The following is an 18,504-nucleotide window of genomic DNA, read 5'->3' as shown; positions in this document are numbered from 1 at the left end:
CACTCCAGCATTTGACCCTCTCGTCTCTGACTCACTCCAGCATTTGACCCTCTCGTCTCTCACTCACTCCAGCATTTGACCCTCTCGTCTCACTCCAGCGTTTGACCCTCTGGTCTCACTCACACCAACGTTTGACCCTCTCGTCTCACTCACTCCAACGTTTGACCCTCTCGTCTCACTCACTCCAGCGTTTGACCCTCTGGTCTCACTCACTCCAGCGTTTGACCCTCTGGTCTCACTCACTCCAGCGTTTGACCCTCTCGTCTCACTCACTCCAGCGTTTGACCCTCTGGTCTCACTCACTCCAGCGTTTGACCCTCTGGTCTCACTCACTCCAGCGTTTGACCCTCTGGTCTCACTCACTCCAGCGTTTGACCCTCTCGTCTCACTCACTCCAGCTTTTGACCCTCTCGTCTCACTCACTCCAGCGTTTGACCCTCTGGTCTCACTCACTCCAGCGTTTGACCCTCTGGTCTCACTCACTCCAGCGTTTGACCCTCTGGTCTCACTCACTCCAGCGTTTGACCCTCTGGTCTCACTCACTCCAGCGTTTGACCCTCTGGTCTCACTCACTCCAGCGTTTGACCCTCTGGTCTCACTCACTCCAGCGTTTGACCCTCTCGTCTCACTCACTCCAGCGTTTGACCCTCTGGTCTCACTCACTCCAGCGTTTGACCCTCTCGTTTCTCACTCACTCCAGCGTTTGACCCTCTCGTCTCACTCACTCCAGCGTTTGACCCTCTCGTCTCACTCCAGCGTTTGACCCTCTCGTCTCACTCACTCCAGCGTTTGACCCTCTCGTCTCACTCACTCCAGCGTTTGACCCTTTCGTCTCACTCACTTCAGCGTTTGACCCTCTGGTCTCACTCACTCCAGCGTTTGACCCTCTCGTCTCACTCACTCCAGCGTTTGACCCTCTGGTCTCACTCACTCCAGCGTTTGACCCTCTCGTCTCACTCCAGCGTTTGACCCTCTGGTCTCACTCACTCCAGCGTTTGACCCTCTCGTCTCTCACTCACTCCAGCATTTGACCCTCTCGTCTCTGACTCACTCCAGCATTTGACCCTCTCGTCTCTCACTCACTCCAGCATTTGACCCTCTCGTCTCACTCCAGCGTTTGACCCTCTCGTCTCACTCACTCCAGCGTTTGACCCTCTCGTCTCACTCACTCCAGCGTTTGACCCTTTCGTCTCACTCACTTCAGCGTTTGACCCTCTGGTCTCACTCACTCCAGCGTTTGACCCTCTCGTCTCACTCACTCCAGCGTTTGACCCTCTGGTCTCACTCACTCCAGCGTTTGACCCTCTCGTCTCACTCCAGCGTTTGACCCTCTGGTCTCACTCACTCCAGCGTTTGACCCTCTCGTCTCTCACTCACTCCAGCATTTGACCCTCTCGTCTCTGACTCACTCCAGCATTTGACCCTCTCGTCTCTCACTCACTCCAGCATTTGACCCTCTCGTCTCACTCCAGCGTTTGACCCTCTGGTCTCACTCACACCAACGTTTGACCCTCTCGTCTCACTCACTCCAACGTTTGACCCTCTCGTCTCACTCACTCCAGCGTTTGACCCTCTGGTCTCACTCACTCCAGCGTTTGACCCTCTGGTCTCACTCACTCCAGCGTTTGACCCTCTCGTCTCACTCACTCCAGCGTTTGACCCTCTGGTCTCACTCACTCCAGCGTTTGACCCTCTGGTCTCACTCACTCCAGCGTTTGACCCTCTGGTCTCACTCACTCCAGCGTTTGACCCTCTGGTCTCACTCACTCCAGCGTTTGACCCTCTGGTCTCACTCACTCCAGCGTTTGACCCTCTGGTCTCACTCACTCCAGCGTTTGACCCTCTGGTCTCACTCACTCCAGCGTTTGACCCTCTCGTCTCACTCACTCCAGCGTTTGACCCTCTGGTCTCACTCACTCCAGCGTTTGACCCTCTCGTTTCTCACTCACTCCAGCGTTTGACCCTCTCGTCTCACTCACTCCAGCGTTTGACCCTCTCGTCTCACTCCAGCGTTTGACCCTCTCGTCTCACTCACTCCAGCGTTTGACCCTCTCGTCTCACTCACTCCAGCGTTTGACCCTTTCGTCTCACTCACTTCAGCGTTTGACCCTCTGGTCTCACTCACTCCAGCGTTTGACCCTCTGGTCTCACTCACTCCAGCGTTTGACCCTCTGGTCTCACTCACTCCAGCGTTTGACCCTCTGGTCTCACTCACTCCAGCGTTTGACCCTCTCGTCTCACTCACTCCAGCGTTTGACCCTCTCGTTTCTCACTCACTCCAGCGTTTGACCCTCTCGTCTCACTCACTCCAGCGTTTGACCCTCTCGTCTCACTCCAGCGTTTGACCCTCTCGTCTCACTCACTCCAGCGTTTGACCCTCTCGTCTCACTCACTCCAGCGTTTGACCCTTTCGTCTCACTCACTTCAGCGTTTGACCCTCTGGTCTCACTCACTCCAGCGTTTGACCCTCTCGTCTCACTCACTCCAGCGTTTGACCCTCTGGTCTCACTCACTCCAGCGTTTGACCCTCTCGTCTCTCACTCACTCCAGCATTTGACCCTCTCGTCTCTGACTCACTCCAGCATTTGACCCTCTCGTCTCTCACTCACTCCAGCATTTGACCCTCTCGTCTCACTCCAGCGTTTGACCCTCTCGTCTCACTCACTCCAGCGTTTGACCCTCTCGTCTCACTCACTCCAGCGTTTGACCCTTTCGTCTCACTCACTTCAGCGTTTGACCCTCTGGTCTCACTCACTCCAGCGTTTGACCCTCTCGTCTCACTCACTCCAGCGTTTGACCCTCTGGTCTCACTCACTCCAGCGTTTGACCCTCTCGTCTCACTCCAGCGTTTGACCCTCTGGTCTCACTCACTCCAGCGTTTGACCCTCTCGTCTCTCACTCACTCCAGCATTTGACCCTCTCGTCTCTCACTCACTCCAGCGTTTGACCCTCTCGTCTCACTCACTCCAGCGTTTGACCCTCTCGTCTCACTCCAGCGTTTGACCCTCTCGTCTCACTCACTCCAGCGTTTGACCCTCTCGTCTCACTCACTCCAGCGTTTGACCCTTTCGTCTCACTCACTTCAGCTTTGACCCTCTGGTCTCACTCACTCCAGCGTTTGACCCTCTCGTCTCACTCACTCCAGCGTTTGACCCTCTGGTCTCACTCACTCCAGCGTTTGACCCTCTCGTCTCACTCCAGCGTTTGACCCTCTGGTCTCACTCACTCCAGCGTTTGACCCTCTCGTCTCTCACTCACTCCAGCATTTGACCCTCTCGTCTCTGACTCACTCCAGCATTTGACCCTCTCGTCTCTCACTCACTCCAGCATTTGACCCTCTCGTCTCACTCCAGCGTTTGACCCTCTCGTCTCACTCACTCCAGCGTTTGACCCTCTCGTCTCACTCACTCCAGCGTTTGACCCTTTCGTCTCACTCACTTCAGCGTTTGACCCTCTGGTCTCACTCACTCCAGCGTTTGACCCTCTCGTCTCACTCACTCCAGCGTTTGACCCTCTGGTCTCACTCACTCCAGCGTTTGACCCTCTCGTCTCACTCCAGCGTTTGACCCTCTGGTCTCACTCACTCCAGCGTTTGACCCTCTCGTCTCTCACTCACTCCAGCATTTGACCCTCTCGTCTCTGACTCACTCCAGCATTTGACCCTCTCGTCTCTCACTCACTCCAGCATTTGACCCTCTCGTCTCACTCCAGCGTTTGACCCTCTGGTCTCACTCACACCAACGTTTGACCCTCTCGTCTCACTCACTCCAACGTTTGACCCTCTCGTCTCACTCACTCCAGCGTTTGACCCTCTGGTCTCACTCACTCCAGCGTTTGACCCTCTGGTCTCACTCACTCCAGCGTTTGACCCTCTCGTCTCACTCACTCCAGCGTTTGACCCTCTGGTCTCACTCACTCCAGCGTTTGACCCTCTGGTCTCACTCACTCCAGCGTTTGACCCTCTGGTCTCACTCACTCCAGCGTTTGACCCTCTGGTCTCACTAACTCCAGCGTTTGACCCTCTGGTCTCACTCACTCCAGCGTTTGACCCTCTGGTCTCACTCACTCCAGCGTTTGACCCTCTGGTCTCACTCACTCCAGCGTTTGACCCTCTGGTCTCACTCACTCCAGCGTTTGACCCTCTGGTCTCACTCACTCCAGCGTTTGACCCTCTGGTCTCACTCACTCCAGCGTTTGACCCTCTGGTCTCACTCACTCCAGCGTTTGACCCTCTCGTTTCTCACTCACTCCAGCGTTTGACCCTCTCGTCTCACTCACTCCAGCGTTTGACCCTCTCGTCTCACTCCAGCGTTTGACCCTCTCGTCTCACTCACTCCAGCGTTTGACCCTCTCGTCTCACTCACTCCAGCGTTTGACCCTTTCGTCTCACTCACTTCAGCGTTTGACCCTCTGGTCTCACTCACTCCAGCGTTTGACCCTCTGGTCTCACTCACTCCAGCGTTTGACCCTCTGGTCTCACTCACTCCAGCGTTTGACCCTCTGGTCTCACTCACTCCAGCGTTTGACCCTCTGGTCTCACTCACTCCAGCGTTTGACCCTCTCGTCTCACTCACTCCAGCGTTTGACCCTCTTGTTTCTCACTCACTCCAGCGTTTGACCCTCTCGTCTCACTCACTCCAGCGTTTGACCCTCTCGTCTCACTCCAGCGTTTGACCCTCTCGTCTCACTCACTCCAGCGTTTGACCCTCTCGTCTCACTCACTCCAGCGTTTGACCCTTTCGTCTCACTCACTTCAGCGTTTGACCCTCTGGTCTCACTCACTCCAGCGTTTGACCCTCTCGTCTCACTCACTCCAGCGTTTGACCCTCTGGTCTCACTCACTCCAGCGTTTGACCCTCTCGTCTCACTCCAGCGTTTGACCCTCTGGTCTCACTCACTCCAGCGTTTGACCCTCTCGTCTCTCACTCACTCCAGCATTTGACCCTCTCGTCTCTGACTCACTCCAGCATTTGACCCTCTCGTCTCTCACTCACTCCAGCATTTGACCCTCTCGTCTCACTCCAGCGTTTGACCCTCTCGTCTCACTCACTCCAGCGTTTGACCCTCTCGTCTCACTCACTCCAGCGTTTGACCCTTTCGTCTCACTCACTTCAGCGTTTGACCCTCTGGTCTCACTCACTCCAGCGTTTGACCCTCTCGTCTCACTCACTCCAGCGTTTGACCCTCTGGTCTCACTCACTCCAGCGTTTGACCCTCTCGTCTCACTCCAGCGTTTGACCCTCTGGTCTCACTCACTCCAGCGTTTGACCCTCTCGTCTCTCACTCACTCCAGCATTTGACCCTCTCGTCTCTGACTCACTCCAGCATTTGACCCTCTCGTCTCTCACTCACTCCAGCATTTGACCCTCTCGTCTCACTCCAGCGTTTGACCCTCTGGTCTCACTCACACCAACGTTTGACCCTCTCGTCTCACTCACTCCAACGTTTGACCCTCTCGTCTCACTCACTCCAGCGTTTGACCCTCTGGTCTCACTCACTCCAGCGTTTGACCCTCTGGTCTCACTCACTCCAGCGTTTGACCCTCTCGTCTCACTCACTCCAGCGTTTGACCCTCTGGTCTCACTCACTCCAGCGTTTGACCCTCTGGTCTCACTCACTCCAGCGTTTGACCCTCTGGTCTCACTCACTCCAGCGTTTGACCCTCTGGTCTCACTCACTCCAGCGTTTGACCCTCTGGTCTCACTCACTCCAGCGTTTGACCCTCTGGTCTCACTCACTCCAGCGTTTGACCCTCTCGTCTCACTCACTCCAGCGTTTGACCCTCTGGTCTCACTCACTCCAGCGTTTGACCCTCTCGTTTCTCACTCACTCCAGCGTTTGACCCTCTCGTCTCACTCACTCCAGCGTTTGACCCTCTCGTCTCACTCCAGCGTTTGACCCTCTCGTCTCACTCACTCCAGCGTTTGACCCTCTCGTCTCACTCACTCCAGCGTTTGACCCTTTCGTCTCACTCACTTCAGCGTTTGACCCTCTGGTCTCACTCACTCCAGCGTTTGACCCTCTGGTCTCACTCACTCCAGCGTTTGACCCTCTGGTCTCACTCACTCCAGCGTTTGACCCTCTGGTCTCACTCACTCCAGCGTTTGACCCTCTGGTCTCACTCACTCCAGCGTTTGACCCTCTCGTTTCTCACTCACTCCAGCGTTTGACCCTCTCGTCTCACTCACTCCAGCGTTTGACCCTCTCGTCTCACTCCAGCGTTTGACCCTCTCGTCTCACTCACTCCAGCGTTTGACCCTCTGGTCTCACTCACTCCAGCGTTTGACCCTCTCGTCTCACTCACTCCAGCGTTTGACCCTCTCGTCTCACTCCAGCGTTTGACCCTCTCGTCTCACTCACTCCAGCGTTTGACCCTCTCGTCTCACTCACTCCAGCGTTTGACCCTCTCGTCTCACTCACTCCAGCGTTTGACCCTTTCGTCTCACTCACTTCAGCGTTTGACCCTCTGGTCTCACTCACTCCAGCGTTTGACCCTCTCGTCTCACTCACTCCAGCGTTTGACCCTCTGGTCTCACTCACTCCAGCGTTTGACCCTCTCGTCTCACTCCAGCGTTTGACCCTCTGGTCTCACTCACTCCAGCGTTTGACCCTCTCGTCTCTCACTCACTCCAGCATTTGACCCTCTCGTCTCTCACTCACTCCAGCATTTGACCCTCTCGTCTCTCACTCACTCCAGCATTTGACCCTCTCGTCTCACACCAGCGTTTGACCCTCTCGTCTCACTCACTCCAGCGTTTGACCCTCTCGTCTCACTCACTCCAGCGTTTGACCCTTTCGTCTCACTCACTTCAGCGTTTGACCCTCTGGTCTCACTCACTCCAGCGTTTGACCCTCTCGTCTCACTCACTCCAGCGTTTGACCCTCTGGTCTCACTCACTCCAGCGTTTGACCCTCTCGTCTCACTCCAGCGTTTGACCCTCTGGTCTCACTCACTCCAGCGTTTGACCCTCTCGTCTCTCACTCACTCCAGCATTTGACCCTCTCGTCTCTGACTCACTCCAGCATTTGACCCTCTCGTCTCTCACTCACTCCAGCATTTGACCCTCTCGTCTCACTCCAGCGTTTGACCCTCTGGTCTCACTCACACCAACGTTTGACCCTCTCGTCTCACTCACTCCAACGTTTGACCCTCTCGTCTCACTCACTCCAGCGTTTGACCCTCTGGTCTCACTCACTCCAGCGTTTGACCCTCTGGTCTCACTCACTCCAGCGTTTGACCCTCTCGTTTCTCACTCACTCCAGCGTTTGACCCTCTGGTCTCACTCACTCCAGCGTTTGACCCTCTGGTCTCACTCCAGCGTTTGACCCTCTCGTTTCTCACTCACTCCAGCGTTTGACCCTCTGGTCTCACTCACTCCAGCATTTGACCCTCTCGTCTCACTCCAGCGTTTGACCCTCTCGTCTCTCACTCACTCCAGCATTTGACCCTCTCGTCTCTCACTCACTCCAGCATTTGACCCTCTCGTCTCACTCCAGCGTTTGACCCTCTGGTCTCACTCACTCCAGCGTTTGACCCTCTGGTCTCACTCACTCCAACGTTTGACCCTCTCGTCTCACTCACTCCAACGTTTGACCCTCTCGTCTCACTCACTCCAGCGTTTGACCCTCTGGTCTCACTCACTCCAGCGTTTGACCCTCTGGTCTCACTCACTCCAGCGTTTGACCCTCTCGTTTCTCACTCACTCCAGCGTTTGACCCTCTCGTCTCACTCCAGCTTTTGACCCTCTCGTCTCACTCCAGCGTTTGACCCTCTCGTCTCACTCACTCCAGCGTTTGACCCTCTCGTCTCACTCCAGCGTTTGACCCTCTCGTCTCACTCACTCCAGCGTTTGACCCTTTCGTCTCACTCACTTCAGCGTTTGACCCTCTGGTCTCACTCACTCCAGCGTTTGACCCTCTGGTCTCACTCACTCCAGCGTTTGACCCTCTGGTCTCACTCACTCCAGCGTTTGACCCTCTGGTCTCACTCACTCCAGCGTTTGACCCTCTGGTCTCACTCACTCCAGCGTTTGACCCTCTGGTCTCACTCACTCCAGCGTTTGACCCTCTGGTCTCACTCACTCCAGCGTTTGACCCTCTGGTCTCACTCACTCCAGCGTTTGACCCTCTGGTCTCACCCACTCCAGCGTTTGACCCTCTGGTCTCACTCACTCCAGCGTTTGACCCTCTGGTCTCACTCACTCCAGCGTTTGACCCTCTGGTCTCACTCACTCCAGCGTTTGACCCTCTGGTCTCACTCACTCCAGCGTTTGACCCTCTGGTCTCACTCACTCCAGCGTTTGACCCTCTGGTCTCACTCACTCCAGCGTTTGACCCTCTGGTCTCACTCACTCCAGCGTTTGACCCTCTGGTCTCACTCACTCCAGCGTTTGACCCTCTGGTCTCACTCACTCCAGCGTTTGACCCTCTGGTCTCACTCACTCCAGCGTTTGACCCTCTGGTCTCACTCACTCCAGCGTTTGACCCTCTGGTCTCACTCACTCCAGCGTTTGACCCTCTGGTCTCACTCACTCCAGCGTTTGACCCTCTGGTCACACTCACTCCAGCGTTTGACCCTCTGGTCTCACTCACTCCAGCGTTTGACCCTCTGGTCTCACTCACTCCAGCGTTTGACCCTCTGGTCTCACTCACTCCAGCGTTTGACCCTCTGGTCTCACTCACTCCAGCGTTTGACCCTCTCGTCTCACTCACTCCAGCGTTTGACCCTCTGGTCTCACTCACTCCAGCGTTTGACCCTCTCGTCTCACTCACTCCAGCGTTTGACCCTCTGGTCTCACTCACTCCAGCATTTGACCCTCTCGTCTCACTCCAGCGTTTGACCCTCTCGTCTCTCACTCACTCCAGCATTTGACCCTCTCGTCTCTCACTCACTCCAGCATTTGACCCTCTCGTCTCACTCCAGCGTTTGACCCTCTGGTCTCACTCACTCCAGCGTTTGACCCTCTGGTCTCACTCACTCCAACGTTTGACCCTCTCGTCTCACTCACTCCAACGTTTGACCCTCTCGTCTCACTCACTCCAGCGTTTGACCCTCTGGTCTCACTCACTCCAGCGTTTGACCCTCTGGTCTCACTCACTCCAGCGTTTGACCCTCTCGTTTCTCACTCACTCCAGCGTTTGACCCTCTCGTCTCACTCCAGCTTTTGACCCTCTCGTCTCACTCCAGCGTTTGACCCTCTCGTCTCACTCACTCCAGCGTTTGACCCTCTCGTCTCACTCCAGCGTTTGACCCTCTCGTCTCACTCACTCCAGCGTTTGACCCTTTCGTCTCACTCACTTCAGCTTTTGACCCTCTCGTCTCACTCACTCCAGCGTTTGACCCTCTGGTCTCACTCACTCCAGCGTTTGACCCTCTGGTCTCACTCACTTCAGCGTTTGACCCTCTGGTCTCACTCACTCCAGCGTTTGACCCTCTGGTCTCACTCACTCCAGCGTTTGACCCTCTGGTCTCACTCACTCCAGCGTTTGACCCTCTGGTCTCACTCACTCCAGCGTTTGACCCTCTGGTCTCACTCACTCCAGCGTTTGAACCTCTGGTCTCACTCACTCCAGCGTTTGACCCTCTGGTCTCACTCACTCCAGCGTTTGACCCTCTCGTCTCACTCACTCCAGCGTTTGACCCTCTGGTCTCACTCACTCCAGCGTTTGACCCTCTGGTCTCACTCACTCCAGCGTTTGACCCTCTGGTCTCACTCACTCCAGCGTTTGAACCTCTGGTCTCACTCACTCCAGCGTTTGACCCTCTGGTCTCACTCACTCCAGCGTTTGACCCTCTGGTCTCACTCACTCCAGCGTTTGACCCTCTGGTCTCACTCACTCCAGCGTTTGACCCTCTCGTTTCTCACTCACTCCAGCGTTTGACCCTCTCGTCTCACTCCAGCTTTTGACCCTCTCGTCTCACTCCAGCGTTTGACCCTCTCGTCTCACTCACTCCAGCGTTTGACCCTCTCGTCTCACTCCAGCGTTTGACCCTCTCGTCTCACTCACTCCAGCGTTTGACCCTTTCGTCTCACTCACTTCAGCTTTTGACCCTCTCGTCTCACTCACTCCAGCGTTTGACCCTCTGGTCTCACTCACTCCAGCGTTTGACCCTCTGGTCTCACTCACTTCAGCGTTTGACCCTCTGGTCTCACTCACTCCAGCGTTTGACCCTCTGGTCTCACTCACTCCAGCGTTTGACCCTCTGGTCTCACTCACTCCAGCGTTTGACCCTCTGGTCTCACTCACTCCAGCGTTTGACCCTCTGGTCTCACTCACTCCAGCGTTTGACCCTCTGGTCTCACTCACTCCAGCGTTTGACCCTCTGGTCTCACTCACTCCAGCGTTTGACCCTCTGGTCTCACTCACTCCAGCGTTTGAACCTCTCGTCTCACTCACTCCAGCGTTTGACCCTCTGGTCTCACTCACTCCAGCGTTTGACCCTCTGGTCTCACTCACTCCAGCTTTTGACCCTCTGGTCTCACTCACTCCAGCGTTTGACCCTCTGGTCTCACTCACTCCAGCGTTTGACCCTCTGGTCTCACTCACTCCAGCGTTTGACCCTCTGGTCTCACTCACTCCAGCGTTTGACCCTCTGGTCTCACTCACTCCAGCGTTTGACCCTCTGGTCTCACTCACTCCAGCGTTTGACCCTCTGGTCTCACTCACTCCAGCGTTTGACCCTCTGGTCTCACTCACTCCAGCGTTTGACCCTCTGGTCTCACTCACTCCAGCGTTTGACCCTCTGGTCTCACTCACTCCAGCGTTTGACCCTCTGGTCTCACTCACTCCAGCGTTTGACCCTCTGGTCTCACTCACTCCAGCGTTTGACCCTCTGGTCTCACTCACTCCAGCGTTTGACCCTCTGGTCTCACTCACTCCAGCGTTTGACCCTCTGGTCTCACTCACTCCAGCGTTTGACCCTCTCGTCTCTCACTCACTCCAGCATTTGACCCTCTCGTCTCTCACTCACTCCAGCATTTGACCCTCTCGTCTCACTCCAGCGTTTGACCCTCTGCTCTCACTCACTCCAGCGTTTGACCCTCTGGTCTCACTCACTCCAACGTTTGACCCTCTCGTCTCACTCACTCCAACGTTTGACCCTCTCGTCTCACTCACTCCAGCGTTTGACCCTCTGGTCTCACTCACTCCAGCGTTTGACCCTCTGGTCTCACTCACTCCAGCGTTTGACCCTCTCGTTTCTCACTCACTCCAGCGTTTGACCCTCTCGTCTCACTCCAGCTTTTGACCCTCTCGTCTCACTCCAGCGTTTGACCCTCTCGTCTCACTCACTCCAGCGTTTGACCCTCTCGTCTCACTCCAGCGTTTGACCCTCTCGTCTCACTCACTCCAGCGTTTGACCCTTTCGTCTCACTCACTTCAGCTTTTGACCCTCTCGTCTCACTCACTCCAGCGTTTGACCCTCTGGTCTCACTCACTCCAGCGTTTGACCCTCTGGTCTCACTCACTCCAGCGTTTGACCCTCTGGTCTCACTCACTCCAGCGTTTGACCCTCTGGTCTCACTCACTCCAGCGTTTGACCCTCTGGTCTCACTCACTCCAGCGTTTGACCCTCTGGTCTCACTCACTCCAGCGTTTGACCCTCTGGTCTCACTCACTTCAGCGTTTGACCCTCTGGTCTCACTCACTCCAGCGTTTGACCCTCTGGTCTCACTCACTCCAGCGTTTGACCCTCTGGTCTCACTCACTCCAGCGTTTGACCCTCTGGTCTCACTCACTCCAGCGTTTGACCCTCTGGTCTCACTCACTCCAGCGTTTGACCCTCTGGTCTCACTCACTCCAGCGTTTGACCCTCTGGTCTCACTCACTCCAGCGTTTGAACCTCTCGTCTCACTCACTCCAGCGTTTGACCCTCTGGTCTCACTCACTCCAGCGTTTGACCCTCTGGTCTCACTCACTCCAGCGTTTGACCCTCTGGTCTCACTCACTCCAGCGTTTGACCCTCTGGTCTCACTCACTCCAGCGTTTGACCCTCTGGTCTCACTCACTCCAGCGTTTGACCCTCTGGTCTCACTCACTCCAGCGTTTGACCCTCTGGTCTCACTCACTCCAGCGTTTGACCCTCTGGTCTCACTCACTCCAACGTTTGACCCTCTGGTCTCACTCACTCCAGCGTTTGACCCTCTGGTCTCACTCACTCCAGCGTTTGACCCTCTGGTCTCACTCACTCCAGCGTTTGACCCTCTGGTCTCACTCACTCCAGCGTTTGACCCTCTGGTCTCACTCACTCCAGCGTTTGACCCTCTCGTAGGTGGCCCCGTCTGATGCCCATCCTGGACCCAGACTATGCAGTCAAGAAGATCCTGAAGGCCGTCCTGACTGACCAGGCGTATCTGCTCATGCCCCGCAGCATGTACGCCATCACAGGACTCAAGAGGTAAGACTGCAGAGGACATGGACACAGAGAGGACACAGAGAGGACATGGACACAGAGAGGACATGGACACAGAGAGGACATGGACACAGAGAGGACATGGACACAGAGAGGACACAGAGAGGACATGGACACAGAGAGGACATGGACACAGAGAGGACATGGGCACAGAGAGGACACAGAGAGGACATGGACACAGAGAGGACATGGACACAGAGAGGACACAGAGAGGACATGGACACAGAGAGGACACAGAGAGGACATGGACACAGAGAGGACATGGACACAGAGAGGACATGGACACAGAGAGGACATGGACACAGAGAGGACACAGAGAGGACATGGACACAGAGAGGACACAGAGAGGACATTGACACAGAGCGGATGCAGAGGGAGGACGCAGAGGGAAGTCAGGGAGGACGCAGACGCAGAGGGAGGTCTGTCTGGTCCTCTGTTCGTCTGTAGTCCTCAGTCTGACACTGTGCTTGTCCTCCATAGTATCATCTCCACAAAGCTGGGGCTCCTGTTGGGCGAGTACCTCGGGGCCTTCAACATGATGGATCACTTCAGGGGACGCACCAAGAAGCTGGAATGAAGCGGATCTACAGACGCTCGTCTGTAACGAAGGATCTACAGACGCTCGTCTGTAACGAAGGATCTACAGACGCTCGTCTGTAACGAAGGATCTACAGACGCTCGTCTGTAACGAAGGATCTACAGACGCTCGTCTGTAACGAAGGATCTACAGACGCTCGTCTGTAACGAAGGATCTACAGACGCTCGTCTGTAACGAAGGATCTACAGACGCTCGTCTGTAACGAAGGATCTACAGACGCTCGTCTGTAACGAAGGATCTACAGACGCTCGTCTGTAAACTCAGGGTGCCATTTGTCTCTTTTCTTCGTGACTGTCGCAGATTTGTCTTTGGTCGTATTTCATTTCAATGTTTGTTGTCATTATTTCTTCTTCTGATCAGTTAATTAAAAATCTGATCAAGATCTAAATTCCTAAATGAAGGACGACAGTGTCAATATCACGAAGGTTTTATTGACTTTTTATTGAAGTTTTTTAAGTATTTTTTTGTGCTATATTTACTAAAATAATCTGATTATTTGTTTCTAAAGCCAATAACGATGTTCAGACATTTCAAATGGAAAGAAGAGAGAATAAACGATCAAATTAACCAGAAGTTTGGAAGATTAAACAAGAAGCTTCTGTTCATTTTATTTTAATGTTATTTTAATTAAAGACAATATACTCTATCATCTCATTTTGCATATACTGCAGAACAACTATTGCCTTATTATACATGTTTTGGATTGATGTCTTCATTTCATATCTTATAGAAGTGGCTCTGAAGGTCATACTGTGCTCAAGGTCGTGGGCATGTCATACTGTGCTCAAGGTCGTGGGCATGTCATACTCTGCTCAAGGTCGTGGGCATGTCATACTCTGCTCAAGGTCGTGGGCATGTCATACTGTGCTCTGTGAAGGTTGTGGGCATGTTATACTGTGCTCTGTGAAGGTCGTGGGCATGTCATACTGTGCTTTGTGAAGGTCGTGGGCATTTCATACTCTGCTCAAGGTCGTGGGCATGTCATACTCTGCTCAAGGTCGTGGGCATGTCATACTGTGCTCTGTGAAGGTCGTGGGCATGTCATACTGTGCTTTGTGAAGGTCGTGGGCATTTCATACTCTGCTCAAGGTCGTGGGCATGTCATACTCTGCTCAAGGTCGTGGGCATGTCATACTGTGCTCTGTGAAGGTCGTGGGCATGTCATACTGTGCTCTGTGAAGGTCGTGGGCATGTCATACTGTGCTTTGTGAAGGTCGTGGGCATTTCATACTCTGCTCAAGGTCGTGGGCATGTCATACTCTGCTCAAGGTCGTGGGCATGTCATACTGTGCTCTGTGAAGGTCGTGGGCATGTCATACTGTGCTCTGTGAAGGTCGTGGGCATGTCATACTGTGCTCTGTGAAGGTCGTGGGCATGTCATACTGTGCTCTGTGAAGGTCGTGGGCATGTCATACTGTGCTCTGTGAAGGTCGTGGGCATGTCATACTGTGCTCTGTGAAGGTCGTGGGCATGTCATACTGTGCTCTGTGAAGGTCGTGGGCATGTCATACTGTGCTCTGTGAAGGTCGTGGGCATGTCATACTGTGCTCTGTGAAGGTCGTGGGCATGTCATACTGTGCTCTGTGAAGGTCGTGGGCATGTCATACTGTGCTCTGTGAAGGTCGTGGGCATTTCATACTGTGGTTCGAGTCCACGATGACTAGGCGTTCTACTGTGTAATAAGCAGAAGGAATGTATACACCTGTGCCTATATTTCCATATGATTATTATAATATTTATATGCTATAGATTGTATTAAATAATTATATTTATGACCCCATTAGCCCCTTCTGCAGATGTTAGCATGCAGCCCCGTGTAACTGTACCTTATTGTGCCTCTGTCACTGTAAAACATCTTCATATTAAAATGTTTAAGACAGTATTGCATTTGAGTTTGGATTTTTTATCAGCCTTTTATCAAGCCTGATCTGATGAGATCTTCTGCCCATCAAACCCTGGCTCCAAGCCCCCGGTTCCTAGTCTCCAGCTCAAGTACAAGTGCTCAATAAACGCAAATCCTTTGATCCAGTGAAATTCCACCTGAGCGAGAAGAACGAGGAATAAACTGTTGTATTTTGCAACGCTGAGGACGTGAAACGTAGATGGAAAAATAAAGACTTCAGTGAAATAAGCACTGACATTTGCCAATTTAATGCAGGACCTGGCCTGACATTTTCGCCCTTTGTTTCCTTTATTTCAATGAAAGGAACCTGGACTTTACTGGAGACATGTGAGTATGTGCCCAATGTGGGCCAGCTTTGATCTCCAAACTCCACGACTGCTGCTAGTTTTGTTGCACCCTGGGAGATCATAAAGTGTAGAAAAGCGTTCACAGATGATGAGGACATGAAGGACTCTCCACAAAGACAGTGAAGGACAGGGACATTCAAATGGAAACGTCACCAATCGTCAAATCAAGGACATTAATTCAGCTCCAGCAAACTCAAGTGCCTGTGAGTCGTGTGATCGATACCCAGCAGGTGGCGCTGTTATGCAAGTTCTGATGGGCCAGAAGAAGAAATGATCAAATATATAATTGCAGTTGTGTTCAATTCCACTGTTGCCCAGATATGGGAAAAGAGAAGAGGATTGTATTGTTGTTGAGGTTTTGTTTCTTTAAAATCCATAAAATAACAACATCACTGTAGGAAAGATAACTCAGGACGGTGCGAACTGTAAGGTGCTAGTTCTGGGTTTGTAGAAGTCACTGCCCGAGAGCGCCTGTCAGAGCACTACTGGAGGCCAGGAATGAGGATCGGAAAGACGAGACGATACGAGGTGCTTTGGTAGCTTTATTTAGTTGTAGTTGTTGTTGTTGTTGTTGTTGTTGTTTTATGGCGGTTGGCATCCAAGTGTTGCATTACCGCCAGACTTTATTCCTCAGACTTTGTCGTAGTCCTCAGACTCTGTCGTAGTCCGTAAAAGTACTCCTTCCATTGCTTTGGTGTTACAAAGCCCATGAGGTCATGATATGTCTTTGTGACTAGAATAGTTGTTGTTGTTTCAGACAACAACCGGCTCAACACCCGGTCTGGAGAGACGGGAGATGGCGGAGGAGAGTGGATCGGTGGTCGAAGACGTTCTGGACGGCGTGGAGGAGCAGCCTTTTCTGCCTGCACGTGCCCGGAAACGTAAAAAGTCCCTTAGCTCGTCCGAGGGTTCTGGGAATGAGCAGCAGGATGAGGCTGAAGCTATTGATATCCGGGGTGAGAGCAGAGACTGTAAGGTGATCATAAAGCTTGCACAGGATAGTGCATCCTTTAAGGAGTGGAATTCAGTGGCATTGTCAAAGAGCCTAACTGTAGCTGTGGGAGTGATCAAGAGTGCGAGTGTCCTTAGAGATGGCTCGCTGCTGGTCGTGTGCAAGGACGCGGCTCAGCAAAGGAAGGCGATTGGAACTAAACGTCTGGGTGGAAAGGACATTCTTGTGTCTGATGCTGAAAGAAACACGGTCAGAGGAGTTATCGTAGGTGTCCCTACGGCGACGTCTGTGGATGAAGTTAAGGAGAATTTGACGGGAGCTACGGTGGTGGACGCTAGGCGGTTGAAGGTGACCCGGTCTGGGGTAAGATGTGACAGCTTGTCGGTAATGGTAACACTTGAAGGGAGGTGCCTGCCTAGTAAGGTGTTCATTGGGTACATGTGCTATAGCGTCAGGCCATATGTTCCGCCGCCCCTGCGTTGCTTTAAGTGCCAGCGCTTTGGGCATATTGCAGCGGTCTGTAGAGGGAGGCAAAGATGTGGTAAATGTGCAGGAGACCACGAGTATGGGAAGTGTGACGTGGGTGCAAAACTGAAGTGCTGTAACTGTGGGGAAGAACATAGCTCTGCCTTCGGGGGATGCAGGTTTAGCAAAAGAGCTGCTGAGGTGCATAAAATAAAGGTCTCTCAAGGTATATCCTATGCAGATGCAGTCAAGAAAGTTTCAAGTAACGAGTTTAGAGTAAATACAGAGAGAGGAGCCAGCGCTGCTCCCAGCCAGGGTGAAATGAGAAAGGCCAGCGTGGCTCCCAAGAAGTGTGAAGGTTTCAAGAGTGGAGGTCCCAAGTGTGCAGGTTCCAGAATGAATGAGAATACCCTGGTTGTGGATAGAGAGGATTTTGTACTCTTTATGGTGGATGTTGTAAACTGTGCTGCTCAGACTCAAAGCAGAACTGAAAGGATCAGGATCATTGCTAAAGCTGCAGGGAGATTCCTTGGAACAAAGGAGCTTGATTGGGCAGATATAGAAAACAGGCTAAAGGCGCTAAATGGGAGTCGGAGTGATGGGGGTCTGCTTGTGGGGAGTCAGAGTGATCAGAGTGACGAGATGGGGGTGGGGGTGGTCTCCTGTCCTCGCCCAGTCTCGTAGACGCACGGCTACCAAGCGGCGACATCAGTGGACATATTAAAGCCTATAGAATGAAGCCTAAAGAATAAAGCTGTACGATGGAAGCACCGAACGTCAAAGAAGGAGAGGAAGATGAAGAAGAGTCTCCCTGGAATAAAGCCGGTTGGTCTCTGAAACAACAACAACTATTTTAGTCACAAAGACATATCATGACCTCATGGGCTTTGTAACACCAAAGCAATGGAAGGAGTACTTTTACGGACTACGACAGAGTCTGAGGACTACGACAAAGTCTGAGGAATAAAGTCTGGCGGTAATGCAACACTTGGATGCCAACCGCCATAAAACAACAACAACAACAACAACAACAACCGGCTTTATTCCAGGGAGACTCTTCTTCATCTTCCTCTCCTTCTTTGACGTTCGGTGCTTCCACCGTACAGCTTTATTCTTTAGGCTTCATTCCATAGGCTTTAATATTTCCACTGATGTCGCTGCTTGGTAGCCGTGCGTCTACGAGACTGGGCGAGGACAGGAGACCACCCCCACCCCCATCTCGTCACTCTGATCACTCTGACTCCCCACAAGCAGACCCCCATCACTCCGACTCCCATTTAGCGCCTTTAGCCTGTTTTCTATATCTGCCCAATCAAGCTCCTTTGTTCCAAGGAATCTCCCTGCAGCTTTAGCAATGATCCTGATCCTTTCAGTTCTGCTTTGAGTCTGAGCAGCACACTTTACAACATCCACCATAAAGAGTACAAAATCCTCTCTATCCACAACCAGGGTATTCTCATTAATTCTGGAACCTGCACACTTGGGACCTCCACTCTTGAAACCTTCACACTTCTTGGGAGCCACGCTGGCCTTTCTCATTTCGCCCTGGCTGGGAGCAGCGCTGGCTCCTCTCTCTGTATTTACTCTAAACTCGTTACTTGAAACTTTCTTGACTGCATCTGCATAGGATACACCTTGAGAGACCTTTATTTTCTGCACCTCAGCAGCTCTTTTGCTAAACCTGCATCCCCCGAAGGCAGAGCTATGTTCTTCCCCACAGTTACAGCACTTCAGTTTTGCACCCACGTCACACTTCCCATACTCGTGGTCTCCTGCACATTTACCACATCTTTGCCTCCCTCTACAGACCGCTGCAATATGCCCAAA

General features: G+C 53.0%; 1 protein-coding gene across 1 annotated transcript in view; it reads left to right on the top strand.

Moving 5' to 3' along the window:
* The window catches only part of LOC140356771 (epidermal retinol dehydrogenase 2-like), a 45,559-nt gene extending 32,527 nt beyond the window's left edge, over positions 1–13,032 (top strand). The window contains exons 5-6 of the mRNA XM_072441963.1: positions 12,272–12,397; positions 12,893–13,032. Of these exons, the coding sequence (XP_072298064.1) occupies positions 12,272–12,397; positions 12,893–12,989 (223 nt within the window). The 3' untranslated portion in view covers positions 12,990–13,032. The remainder of the gene's footprint in view (positions 1–12,271; positions 12,398–12,892) is intronic.
* The last annotated feature ends 5,472 nt before the right edge of the window (positions 13,033–18,504 follow it).

This window comes from Eucyclogobius newberryi, unplaced genomic scaffold (genome assembly GCF_026437365.1).
Source record: "Eucyclogobius newberryi isolate DKJ021-1_F unplaced genomic scaffold, fEucNew1.0.hap1 SCAF_12, whole genome shotgun sequence".
NCBI lineage: Eukaryota > Metazoa > Chordata > Actinopteri > Gobiiformes > Gobiidae > Eucyclogobius > Eucyclogobius newberryi.
This window is presented reverse-complemented; position numbering and strand designations above follow the sequence as displayed.